The sequence below is a fragment of the Phoca vitulina genome, unplaced genomic scaffold (genome assembly GCF_004348235.1).
Source record: "Phoca vitulina isolate PV1807 unplaced genomic scaffold, GSC_HSeal_1.0 scaffold32, whole genome shotgun sequence".
Classification (NCBI taxonomy): Eukaryota; Metazoa; Chordata; class Mammalia; order Carnivora; family Phocidae; genus Phoca; species Phoca vitulina.
This window is the reverse complement of record NW_022589735.1, coordinates 298028-311555: the sequence shown is the minus strand read 5'-3', so window position 1 is coordinate 311555 and position 13528 is coordinate 298028. Positions and strand designations below refer to the sequence as shown.

The following is a 13528-nucleotide window of genomic DNA, read 5'->3' as shown; positions in this document are numbered from 1 at the left end:
CCTCCTCCCCCCAAGCGCTCATTGGCTCTGAACACGACCCCGCCCCCCAAGGGGGTGGGGGTATCCACTGCACGTGCGCCGCGGGAACCTCGGACCCTCAGGTGAAAGCTAGAGCCCTTAACTGGTGAGTGTGCGGGCATCGCCGGCTCCTCGGGCAAGGCCGTGCGCGGGAGGCAGGAGCCTCAGCGGCACCCTCCACCCCGGGGAGGCGCCCGGGGGGCCTGCTGTCAGTCTCTCCCCACTTTCGCACCGCTCAAGTGGTTGGAATGGCAGGTCCAGGCTCCCACAGGGAAGGCAGGGCTAGACAACAGTGACACAGGCAGGCTCCGGTGGTTGAGTCATTTTATTGGACCTTTAAGGATTAGGGGGAAGCACTCCCTCCATCTGGTTAGGGTCCTGCAGGGGCGACCATCTGAGGCTCGGTCCCTGGAGCACAGACTGGACTAAGCCCCCAGGACATCCTGTGGAAAAACTGTGTAATACCTGGCCACTTTTGCCTGTGATTACCAATAAAATAATCATAATAAAAAGTCTCCGTTCTGACCACCGTTCAGGTCTTCCTGCTGGAACAGAAGTGTGCAAAGCGGTGAAGTACATATGCAGAGTTTTGTCTGAGCCTCACATGGTGCCAGTCCCACTTTCCCCTGATAGTTTGCTCAACTCAGCAGATGCAAAGGGGCTGGCTTGTTCTCCTTTTGATTTCTTCCACAAGGTCTTGTCTTTGGACGTCCACCTGGCCAGGATGGGGAAAGAAGGTGGTATGAGCATCTCTGACTCCACTGCTCCTAAGTGCCCACTGCTTCCCCTAGTCATCAGACTTGGCTCAGCTGGGAGCAGGAACGCAGGCAAAGGCAGGCAAAAAGTAGACAGTGCTTCCTGGGGGAGCCAGAGACACAGGGTATAGATGGAGATGGGACTCCTACCCTACCAGGACCATAGTAACAGGTTAACCTTTAGTCCTTTCCGAGTGGGCACTAACATGAGTGCCAGGCTTTTGCTCGGGTCTTGAATGGGCATGGCCTGCCAGACATTCCCTGTCCCTCAGCCTTCCTGCCCACCTACCTACCTCTTCCCTGCTGGCCACTGAGCGGAGCTTGATGACCCCATCCTTGAGCTCCTGCTCACCAATGATGGCCACCAGTGGGATGCCTGCCTCCTCACAGTATTGCAACTGGTTCAGCAGCTTTGGGTTCTTCTTGTAGAGCAGCTCTGCCTGCAGGGGACCAGGGCAGAAGATGAATGCTGGCTTCTACTGCCCTCAGGGACAACTTCGTTGGGGCCCAAGTGCTCTTGGCCCTCCTCCACGAAGTTGCTATGGATAAGCTTTTATTTAGTTTGTTCCTAGCACTCCCAAGTCTGCTGCCACCCTGAGGCTGGCCTCCACTACCTTGATCCCAGCATCCCAGAGCTCCGAGACGAGCTTCAGTCTCTCCTCCAGCAGCTTCTTCTGGGCAGATGCCACAAGCACCTGTGTCTCTGTGGTCCGTACCTTCTCCTCCAAAGCCTGGGGAAGGGGCAAATAAGTGAGTCAGAGAGCTGGGCTATCTTCAAAGAGCAAACAGAGCAGGCTGTTGTCAGGATTCTGAGAGACAAGGCCCAACTGCACGAGCTCCACAAGGACAGGGGCCCTGTCTTCTCCCCTAGCAATTGGGCATGAGGTGGCTCCTAGGAGATGTAAGAAATGAACTGACTGGCTTGTACATATGACTTGCCAGAACAGATCATGTAGGGCAAGAGTAAAGGTAGTTTACATACAGTAACTTCAAACTTGTTTCCTTCTAGTACCTTACGCGTCCAAAAGAACATTCACACAGAAGTGATACTGTGAGCTCACCCAGTTCCCACTTACTGTCTGCCCAGTCAAGACACTGTGCCTCTTATACTTTGGCCACAGGGCCCAACCCAGGGTGTGGGTGGACAGGGGGAAAGGGAAAATGCTGCTGCTGCCCCTTGTCTTTTTCTGGAAAACTATTTTCATAGTTCTTAACAACATAAGATACCTACTGGAACAGTGACCTCAACTGGGAAACATGGGTGGTTTCCGCTCCAGAGAAAAGGATGGGAGCACTGGGAAGATGACTGCCAGAGGATTCCCCAAGGGATGAAATGCAACCAGCCAGTTAAGAGCAGCAGCAAAGGAGTGCTTAAGGCCATGAGGGCCTTCCCTGGTGTTACTCCAGGGGCTAGAGAGTCAAGATAGCCATCTGAAGGATCCCAAGACCTCAGATACATGCTTACCACTTAGAGACAACATCAGAGTAGTTAGGAGCAAGCCTTTGGAGTTAGACTGCCTGGATTCAAATTCTGACCCTGCTACTTAAGAGTTTCACAACCTTGAGCAAATTATGACCTATAATGCTTCAGCTCCCTTGTCTAGAAAATGTAAACAATACATTTACAGGGCTGTGTAAGAATTTTACTAGATAATGCATGAAAAGCACTAAGCATGGTGCCCAGTACAGAGTAGTAAAATATTAAGCATTCTGTATTCTGAAGAAGATCCGGGTCTTTGGTTATAGCAGCTATGACTTCTGACAGTGCTGAGGGAAGCAAGGACCCAGAGCAAGGATTCTGTGAAGAATGATCAAAGATCCATAAAGCTGGCCTACAATGGGGTGCGAGTCTGTGAAAGACAGCAACCATCTTTTCTCCATTTCTTTCCAGAGATGCTCCTTGACCAAAACAGTACTATTTGCCCCCTTGAAGATCAAAGAAAACAGCTCACATGCCACCAGCTGCCCACCCCCAGGACGTACCTCTAGCCTCTGCTCCACAATGGAAAAGATCCGCTCCACGCCAATGCTGAGCCCCACGCACGGCACCTTGCGTCCTTTAGGGTCGAACATGCCCACCAGTCCATCATAGCGTCCTCCAGCAGCCACACTGCCCACCCCCAGGGGCTCTTCCCCTGCTCGGACCGGGGTTTGTAGCAGCACCGCCTCATAGATCACCCCAGTATAGTAGTCTAGCCCTCGAGCAAGGCTCAGGTCAAAGGAGATCTGTGGAGACAAAATCATAGTACAAGATGAGGATCAAGGAACTGAAACCCCGGAGTTCAGCTAAGGTGTCCACCCCCAGCCTGACTCACCTTGTCAGCAATGCCAAACAGGGTCAGGTATTCAAACAGTAGTTTTAGGTCTCCCAGGCCCTCCAAGGCCTGTTTGTTTTGGGACAGTTCAGGATCCTGGAGCAGCTGTTCCACCAGGGATACCCCACCTGGGAAGGTATCATTTGTGAGCCAGACTGACTGACCGGACTACACATGTATGCACGTGCACAAGCGCGCGCGCGCACACACACACTCACACACACACACACACAGTTGTTTTGGCCTAAGATTTGAGGCCAGTTTGATGGCTCTTGGAGAGGCAGGGTCTGTTCCTCACCATGCTGCTGGACATAGTCCCCAATGCGGTCAGCCACCTCTGGCGCGAGGCCCTTCTCTCCCACCATCTCGTTCTTTACTTCCTCCCAGGACACCTAGGCAGACAGATACCAGTAAGGGACCCCTGGGTAGTTCTCCACTGCAGAGCAAGTGTGGGCCCTCCAGAAGCTGCCTCCAGAAGTTGCCTTTCACCCTATATTCTGGGGCTAATCTTCCTTTGGTGAGCACAGAGGCACGGCCCCTCTCTCCTGATCTTGTTTTACGTCTCTCAGAGCAGCAGATGATTCTCTGCCATAGCTTGGAGATAAAGGAAATGGACTGAGAAAAGAAGAGTGGCGTGTTTAGGTCATTACCTTGTCCAGCTTGTCCACCGAGGAGCAGATGGTCCGGAACTTGCTATCAGGCACACCACAGATGGCAAACATCCCATCTAGGATGCGCCGATCATTCACCTGCAGGGACCCAAGGCACAGGGAGGAGAGGATCTCTTTGTGTGACCATCAATAGTTTTGGTCACTTGGGCTACTGGTCTCTCTGCACAAGGATCTTCTATGAGAAGCTTGGCCCAACTTTGCCCTCCCAAACCCGTTCAGCTCTGACCTTGACCAGGAAGTCACCTATCTGAAGGGAACTCAGGATCTCACACATGATCTTCAGGCATTCTGCATCAGGGATCATGGGGTCAAATTGTCCGGCAATGTCAAAGTCCTGCAGGGAGATGGGTAGGTATAGTCCTCAGAGTTCTAACCTTCTTAAGGGCAGGGCGGGGAGCGGGGGAAGACACAGCCCTGGGGCTCTGCTTTTTCCCTATAAAGGCCTATCTGCACTCATGCACATACCACCTTCTTCATTATCTGTCCTATCACCAACCCAGAGGAAACTCCCAGCATTCTTGGGTCTCTTACCCATCCTGGTTTCCCTTCTGTCTACATTCCTTCATTATCTCACTCATGTATTTATCCTTATTTTCTCCTAGCACTGTGGGGGCAAATATATGGCCTTAGTACTTAGCCATTTTCTCTATTTATTCAGAAGCTCTGCCACCACTCTGGATGCTCTGATACTTCAAATCCAATTTCCCCATCCTTTGCTGTGATCCAATCACTGTGGTTTAATATAAAGAACAATGGACCAAAAGTTCTGCTCCTGACTTTGGCTTTCTTATGCCTATGATCTCTTTTTTTTTTTTTTTTTTTTTAAATTTCAGAGGGAGAGACAGTGAGAGAGGGAACACAAGCAGGGGGGGTGGGAGAGGGAGAAGCAGGCTTCCTGCCGAGCAGGGAGCCCGATGTGGGGCTCGATCCCAGGACCCTGGGATCACGACCCAAGCCGAAGGCAGACGTTTAACGACTGAGCCACCCAGGCGCCTCCATCCATATGATCTCTTAATCTTGCTGAGTCTCAAATTTACTCATATGTAAAATGGGGAGAATAATCCCTATCCTCTACATGAAAATGCTAAAGAAATCGAAGGTTAGCACTATCTGGTGCATCCAGTTTGTTCAGTGCACCATGAGTACTCAGTAGATTCTACTAAGTTGAGGGAGGGCCAAGTTCCCCATCACGCCCCACATACTCACACACTGATAGAATTCCCGATACCGGCCGCGGGTCATGGCTGGGTTATCTCGCCGATATACTTTGGCTATGTGGTAGCGTTTAATGTTGGTCAGTTTATTCATTGCCAAGTATCGAGCAAAAGGAACCTGGTAACAGTTAAGGAGAAAGACCCCTCCTCACACAGTCCGGCAGTTGATTATCACCACCAACAGAAGCTGGGGTCTAACCTCTATGTGTGAGTAAAACCACAACCTGTAAGATTAAGAGCATTTCTGAACATCAGAATCAACTTTGTTAGCACAGCAGAAGTCTCAAAAAAGATTAGGGTTCCTCTCTCTTTGGTTAGTGTCTCCCCTGGACTATGCTGAGCACAGGAGGGGGCCAGGCAGATCGGCCAGAGAACAGAAAAAGGTCTCCATGTAGGATTTCTGAGCAGATGATTCTCTGACATAGCTTGGCGATAAAGGAAATGTACTGTTGGTCAGTTAAGGAGAACTTTGCCCACTGGACAGGGCAGGGGAGAGATATTCTGGAGCCAAGGGATTACTGAGTTGGAGCAGGTTCCCAACATAAAGCTGAGGTCTCACTCGGGATTCAGAAGACTTTTAAGGCTATGTTCTATTTAGCTAAAGTCCCATTCCTGATTTAAAGAAGTAAGTTCCAGGGACGCCTGGGTGGCTCAATCCGTTGAAGGTCTGCCTTCAGCTCAGGTCATGTTCCCAGGGTCCTGGGATTGAGTCCCGCATCAGGCTCCTTGCTCAGTGGGAACCTGCTCCTCCCTCTGCCTGCCACTCCCCCTGCTTGTGCTCTCTCTCCCTCTGGCAAATAAATAAATAAAATCTTTAAAAAATAATAAGGAAAGAAAAAGACAGAAAGAAAAAAAAAGAAAGGAAAGGAAAGGAAAGAAAGAAGTTCCCTGATTGCCATAAGCATCATATTTAATCCCACCTATGTCTGGCTATCCCCAAACCTGAGGCTAGAAATAGCCCCAGCCCAATGAGAACCGAATTGATCCAAAGTACCAAGAGCCCAAGTTTAGAAAGATACAGTAAGGTCATAGCGAAGGGATAGTAGCTCTCCACCCTGGTCCTTCAGGTCATAGATAAGCTTAGAGTCTTCTCCATACTTCCCAGTCAGTGTTTCCTGGAGAAAATATAAAGAAAGGTGGTCACAATGATAAATATAACAATTTAAAAGGAAGTTTTAAAACAAAAACCCACCATCTTAACATGACTGATTCCAACTTGTCTATACTTCTTCTGCTGTCTATCCCAATGCTTATGTATTTGATGTTAACTATAATAAAAAGGAAATACCAATTTCATTTTCTGCTTATCACATTTCCATTTTGTGACACAGCTGAAGTATTATTTTTAAAAGCTGCATAATACTTCAGTGAGAAGCAGCTCTATATTTCCTTCCTTCCTAGTGTTACATTGTTAGTTGATTAGGTTATTCCAAAAAAAAAAAAGTTCCATAACATTTCAATAAATACACTTTGGTATATAGTTTTTTCTTTGGAATATACATTTTTTGAGAATTAAACTCCTAAAAGTGGATTATTAGATCAATAAAATGTTTTTATGACCCTTAAAGTTTGAACAATGTCAAAAGGCAAAACTGAAATAGCAGTTCTTGCGATGTGATGCCTTCAATAAGGTGATAACATATTTCACTTACCAGACTGGTGGCAAAGTTTAAAAAGCCTGAAAATTCCCGGTGTGTAGAATTAGAAACACTCATACATTGGTTGGTGTTATGGGCTGAACTGTGTCCCCTTCAAAATTCATATATTGCAATCCTATCCCCCAGTAACTTCAGAATGTGACTATATTTGGAGACGGGGTCTTTGAAGAGGTAGTTAAGCTAAAATGATGTCATTAGGGTGGGCCCTAATCCAATATAAGTGATGTCCTTATAAAAAAAGGAAAATTGGACACAGACAGAGGGAAGATGATAAGAAGAAACTGGGAAGACACCATCTACGGCCAAGAAGCGAGGCCTGAAACAGATCCCTCATGATCCTCCATAAGAACCAACCCTGCTGACACCCTGTCTTGGACTTCTAGCCTCCCGACACTAAATTTGCTGTGTAAGCCCCCCAGTCTACAGTTCTTTGTTATGGCAGCCCTAGCAAACTAGGAGAATTGGTAAACATAAATGAGTACAATCTTTTGACCCAGCAATTTCATTTCTATGAATTCACCCTGCAGATGAATGCCCACCAGTACCAGACATTGTTCTAAGCACTGAATATAGATCAGTGAACAAGACAAAGGTAGTCCATACCGTCATGGATCTTTCCTACCAAGGAGAAGAGACACTAAGGCAAGGAAACAAATGAACAGATGATTTCAGTTAGTTACAGCTGCTCTAATGGAAATAAAACAGGTCAGTGTGATAAACAAAGGATATTTCATTTATTTATTTATTTATTTATTTTTTAAGATTTTATTTATTTATTTGACAGAGAGAGACACAGTGAGAGGGAACACAAGCAGGGGGAGTGGGAGAGGGAGAAGCAGGCTTCCTGCGGAGCAAGGAGCCCAATGCGGGGCTCGATCCCAGGACCCTGAGATCATGACCTGAGCCGGAGGCAGACGCTTAACAACTGAGCCACCCAGGCGCCCCGACAAGGGATACTTTAGACAAGATAGTTGCAGAGGACTATTTGAAGAATGGCATTTTAGTTGAGATCTGAAATTAAAATCTTTAATCTCTATTTTAATCTGAAATTAAAGCCAAACAGAATTAGGGGCAAGGGAGTTCAAGAAGAGGGAAAAGCAAGTACAAAGGCCCTGAGATAGAAACATATTTAGAATGGTCCAGTCACAGAAAGAAGACCAGAGTAGCACAGTGGCCAAGGGGAAGAATAGCACGAGATGAGGCGGACAAGATAGGCAATGGCCAGATCATGCATGGCCTTGTAAGCAAGAGTAGAATTTGGATTTTGTTATAAATGTAATGTTTTTAAACAGGGAGTGTTGTAATCTGTTTTTTTTTTTTTTTTTTTTAACAGTAAAGAACTGGAAACAATCTCAGGGTCCATGAACAGGAGACCAGTTATATATTGATTCTTTATATGTATGGTTTGTATGTATCTCAAAACATCTCAAGTACAGGTACCAGGGAATTCACAGTAGAGAGGACCATAACAACTTTCACTAACAAGGGCTCTCTTCTGGAAGCCACCAGCCATGACCACGGCAAATAAAAGGCAGGGCCTCTCCTTCTAAACCAGGCCTGCTCCCCTTCTCATTGGAGAAAATATTGGCCTTTGTCCCCAACAGGAGAGAGACCTCTCACTCTCTTGTCATCTTCTGTGTTGTTTGTATATCCACTCTCCCACCACGCAATTTCTCCTCACCCATCCCTCACCTTTAGTTCAAACACAGGCGTATCGATTACTTCTGCACCATGACGCTTGAAGCAGCTGACGATTACATCAAACACCTTCTCCCGAACAGCCATCTGCCGGGGACTGTAGTCTCTTGTACCCTTGGAGTCCAAATTAGCCAAAGAATCAGGGATGGGATTTAAAAACAAACAGGGAACATGCAGGTCAAAAATATAAAAGCATGACCTCAAAGATGACAAATGCAAACACTGCCTCAAACTTTTTTTCCTATGGGCTACGGAGTTGTAAAGCAAGCACAAACAATTCCCTAGTAATTATCACACCCATCTGCTATCACCCTTCTAAATTCTATCCGCTTTTTAGCGTGGTTCTATTTTCTAGAATTCTTAAAATGCTATTTTCTCTTTTTCTTTTCTTTCTTTCTTTCTTCTTTCACACTATTTTCTGAGTAGTTTTCCTAAAAACTCTTTTTCTGTGATACCAGAACATTTCCCTTCCTAAGAGAAAACACCTACCTGATGAAAGGTATATAACCAACTCAAACTGGCTTAGCTAGTTGAATTCCAAATTTTATAAGTAACATTTTCCCCCAGCATAACTTAAAAAAAAAAATTCTAATAAATACTATTTGTTCTCTAATTTGTTTCTAATAGCCCTGTGACATAGGCTGGGCAGATACCTTTTATGGATGAATTACAGGATATTGAGAAGTTAAATCATTACCTAAGGCCACTCAGCAGGTTCGTGGCAGTCAGGACTAGAACGCTGTTCTTCCAGATCAGAGTTTCTAATCTGGGTGTTTACACCCTACTCTCAAGTCTTTGGTCTCAGGACCTCTTTAAACTTTACTATTTATTAAGGACCCCAAAGTGGATTATACCTATCAAAGTTTATTGTATTAGAAATTAAAACTGTGAACATTTAAGAATATTTATTAATTCAGTTAACAAATAGTAAATCCATTACATGTTAACATAAATAACATTTTAGGAAAATGTAACTACTTCCCAAAACAAAAAACATTTGGTGAGAAGGGTGGCGTTGACTTACATTTTTGCAAATCTTTAATGTCTGGCCTAACAGAAGACAAATGGGTTCTTATACATGCTTTGTGCATGTATACAATTCTGCTGTGATGTTGTTCTGGTTGCATACAGAAGATCTAGCCTTACAAAGATGTGTAATTGTAAAATAAGGAATATATATTTTTTTAAGATTTTATTTATTTATTTGACAGAGAGAGAGAGAGAAAGAGAGCAAGTATGCGCACACAAGCAGGGGGATCGGCAGGCAGAGGCAGAGGGAGAAGCAGGCTCCTCGCTGAGCAAGGAGCCTGATGTGGGGCTCGATCCCAGGACCCTGGGACACATGACCTGAGCCGAAGGCAGCCGCTTAACAACTGAGCCACCCAGGCACCCCAAGAAGGAATATTTTAATAAACTTTTCAGCTAACTGTAGATATTCTTCTTAAACTACACCAAAATCCAACAAATGGTAGTTTCTTAAAGATTGGTTGCAGTGTGGAATCTGAAACTTCAATGAACTTTTCACACTGTTACATTAAAATCCATTACTTATATACGGTACCCAGAATTCACAGAGACAGAAAGAACAATGGTTACTTGGGGACTGGAGGGAGGGTAGAGGGGGTAGTTACTGCTTAATGGGTGCAAAATGTCAGTTTGTTATGATAAAAAAAAAAGTTCTGGGGATGAATAGTGATGATGGTTCCACACAATGTGAACCTACTTAATGCCACCAAACTAGACTTAAAAATGGTTTAAAAAGGGGTGACTGGGTGGCTCAGTTAGTTAAGCGTCTGCCTCTCCCTCTCTGCCCACCCCCTGCCCCCAGTGCTCTCTCACACACGCTGCTCTGTCAAATAAATAAATAAAATAAAATCTTTAGAAAATGGTTAAAATGGCAAATTTCATGTTACATATATTTTACCATAATTTTCAAAATAGCGATTACTCCATCTTGTACTTTGAATGAATCTTGTACCCATGCATGATTTTACAACATTATACATTGGTCATGTGGAAAATATTGGTTCATCAATAAATTATACAGAGCTTCCAAATATTTACGCACTTCATTATATCAGAAAACACATTTGTTAATACCAACACAGAGCTCACCAGGAAAGTCTTCAACTACTATATTGGGAAGCTGTCTAGATCATGGGGAAAGATACAAGTTCCCTAAAATCCTAACTTTCACTTGAATGTTTGAATTTCATCACTGGCAACAAATATTCTCAGATGCTTTCCTTGAGGTGACAAAGCTCACTTCATTTTCCTCAAGATGTCTGCCAAATACCCAAATCTTTAAAACAACAGTTTGTCTTTCGAATAAAAAAGGTGTCCTGTGAAAAAAGTAGCTAGTTAGCTTAAATTCATGCAATGGCACAAGCGTTTTTCCTACTTTGGAATGCAGCAGAAGTGCTTTATGGATACTTCCCATTTCATCACACAGAATACTAAAAAAGTGTACTCAAAATGAGTCATTTTTGAGTAATAAAACGAGTAATTTTTACTGTTTTATCAAGGACATTCCTAAATAAAATTGATTTTTTTTTTTTAACCGCGAGTGCATGAAAGTAAAGAACATGATGGCTATTAGAATACTGTAGGGCCACTGTCATGTTTCATGCTAAGATACCAGCAGTTCTACTCACCAGTTTTGCATCTTCATAGCAAATGTGGTCACAAAGGCAAATAACGTTTTGGTATAATCATAAAAATAATTTTGACCATAAAAACCTCTTGAAAGAGTCCTGTCCCCATGATACTGAGTTTTCTGTTAATATAAATCACACATCAAGGAATGTGTTTCAACAAATTAAAGTGGATATTAACTCTCCAGTATAATTTCACTTTCTTTTAAAATAGTATAGAAATTTTCAAACACACATTATAGAGAATAGTATCATACACCAGCACATTATCTACTACCCAGCTTCAATAACCATCAGCATCTGTTATTTTTACTTTATCTAAGCCCCAACTTTTTTTTTTCCTGGAGTATTTTAGAGTAAATCCAGACATTATATCAGTTTGTCCCTAAATATTTCAGTCTGATTCTCTAGTGCACAAGGTTTAAAAAAAGCCAAAACACTACAATACCTTTATTACAACCAACAAAACAAACAGCAACCCTTTCATATTATCTAATACCCAAGCCATGTTTAATTTTCCCCAATTGCCTCAAGAATACTTTTTTATGGTTGACTTGTTTGAATTAGATTCTAAATGAAGCCCATTCACCTATTTGTCTCTTGTCTAATCCACAAGTTTCCTTTCCTTAAAAAAAAAAAAAAAGTCATTTATTTGTTGAGAGAATTGAATCTTTTGTCATAAAGAACTTTTCATAATCTAGATTTCATTAACAGTATATTCAATGTATCATTTAATACATTCCTCCATCTCCCATATTTCTGGTAAACTGGTAGGTCAGAAGTCCCGATTAGATTCAGGTTCAATTTTTCTTGGCAAGAATACTTCATAGGTGGTGCTGTGTACTTCTTATTGCATCACATCAGGAGAAACATAATGTCTGGTTGCCCTGCTTTTAGTGATGTTAGGATTGATCACTGGGTTTAAGTGAGGCCAGCCTGATCTATCACAAATTCCCCATTAATTTTTCACTAAATAGTATGAAAAACTATTGATAATCACTGCTTTGTGATTTTACATTGTCTCTTTAACATCTGAAATTAGCTGTGCGTAGAAAAGACTAGCTTAATGGATTTAGGAGCCCAAAGAATGAACCTAGAAAGGTGACACCTCAACACAAGGAAGACCCTTCTCCTTTGGAATCCAGTTCCACATACAATTATTGAATTATCTGTTCAGTTCCAGACACATAGTCTCAGCCTCTCAGGGTAAATAAACCATGTGAATAATTAAAAGTCACCAAGAAATGCAATAGTAGAGATATATATGAAGTGCCAAGGGAACCCAGATGAAATGGTAAATAATTCTGTTTATAGAACTTACAAAGACCGACATCTGAACTGAAATCCTGGAGACTGGGCTAGTAATCTCCAACGTCATTCCAATCCACTCCACTCTCCCTCTGTATTTGGTTCTACCCTGGAAACTACCAGGGCTCTTTTCTCCTTCAGGATTTCCATACTCTACCTGAACCTATCTTCCTCAGGCTCTTTCCCTGGCTAACTCCCATTCATCTTCGGTCAGTTAGTATATCACTTCTTCAGTGACGTTTTTTCAGACTCTCTAGTTCTTATTTGTCTCGGAGAATTCTTATTATTTCTTTATATCATTTATCACAATTTATAATTACATCTTCAAGAGTGGGATTATTTGTCCTACGTCTGTTCCCTTCAGTAGGAGGTAAGCTCCATGAGGGCAGGCTATATAGTTCACCATGGCATACTCACTGCTTCCTACGGTGCTAGGCACATAGTAAACACTCAATAAATATTTACTGAATGAAAGAAGGAGTAGCAGTAGCTGGCATACTCCCCTAAGCACCCAGCTGGCCTAGTTTCTGCCATCACTTTGCTATCCCAGAATGACGCAGACTCCAATTCAGCCCAGCGCCCAGAGCAACTGTTCAGGGAAGCAGGGGCATCCACCCTTGGGAGTGGGGTTAGGGGCTTTCTCCTTAAAGGAATTATATTTACCTTGGGGGTTTTGAGCACAAACTTCTGTTTCCCTTCATCAGGGCCCAGCTGCGCCTTCAGTTTCAGTAGTTTTGCTACCTCCTCCTCGATCTGTGGAGGTAAAGTAGGTGCTGGGCTATCACGTCTGCCACTCCCTTCCCTCTTCAGCCATTCATTCAGTATCCCTCCCTCATCAGAATCTGGGGCCGATCTCTCGCCTCAGGCCCAGCTTTGCTTCTCTCGGGTCCTACCCCGGCCACCTCCCCACCCAGGCTCTGCTTCTCCCTACCGGCCCGGTCCCTTTTCCCACATCTTTCCTCTATGCAGACCACCCAGCTCTATGTCCTCCCTGGCTCTACTTTGGCCTCTCCCCTGCCACCTGGGTCGCACCTGCTCAGCGCTGGCCTTCTGCTGCTTGAGGGCCCGCACGCGCTCTCCCTGAAGTCGTACTAGCTCCTCTAGTGCCGCACGTTCAGCCATACTGCGGCCACCCGGCGATGAGCGCTGCCTAGATCGGCCCTCGGTGCCGCAGCCTCAGCTCGGACAACTTCCGGCTATCGAGTCACTGGCCCACACGCCTAGAGAGCCTCCGCCG

General features: G+C 44.5%; 1 protein-coding gene across 1 annotated transcript; it reads right to left on the bottom strand.

Annotated features, from left to right (window-relative positions):
• Positions 1 to 330: 330 nt before the first annotated feature.
• Positions 331 to 13497, bottom strand: HARS1 (histidyl-tRNA synthetase 1). The gene is made up of 13 exons (XM_032425193.1): positions 13324 to 13497; positions 12955 to 13044; positions 8324 to 8443; positions 5993 to 6088; positions 4966 to 5091; positions 3986 to 4093; positions 3739 to 3837; positions 3387 to 3480; positions 3089 to 3216; positions 2757 to 2999; positions 1388 to 1504; positions 1067 to 1213; positions 331 to 733 (listed from the first exon to the last, which is right to left on the bottom strand). The coding sequence occupies exons 1-13, from the start codon at positions 13411 to 13413 to the stop codon at positions 662 to 664; spliced, it is 1530 nt and encodes a 509-aa protein (XP_032281084.1). The 5' UTR covers positions 13414 to 13497; the 3' UTR covers positions 331 to 661.
• Between the last annotated feature and the right edge of the window lie 31 nt (positions 13498 to 13528).

Excerpts from the sequence above, each read along its gene's own strand:
- HARS1 (XM_032425193.1), bottom strand. The coding sequence starts at position 13,413 with ATGGCTGAACGTGCGGCACTAGAGGAGCTAGTACGACTTCAGGGAGAG. Across the intron at positions 8,444-12,954 it reads TTGTGCTCAAAACCCCCAAG|GGTACAAGAGACTACAGTCC; the intron begins GTAAATATAATT and ends TTGGACTCCAAG. Across the intron at positions 734-1,066 it reads CAGTGGCCAGCAGGGAAGAG|GTGGACGTCCAAAGACAAGA; the intron begins GTAGGTAGGTGG and ends CATCCTGGCCAG.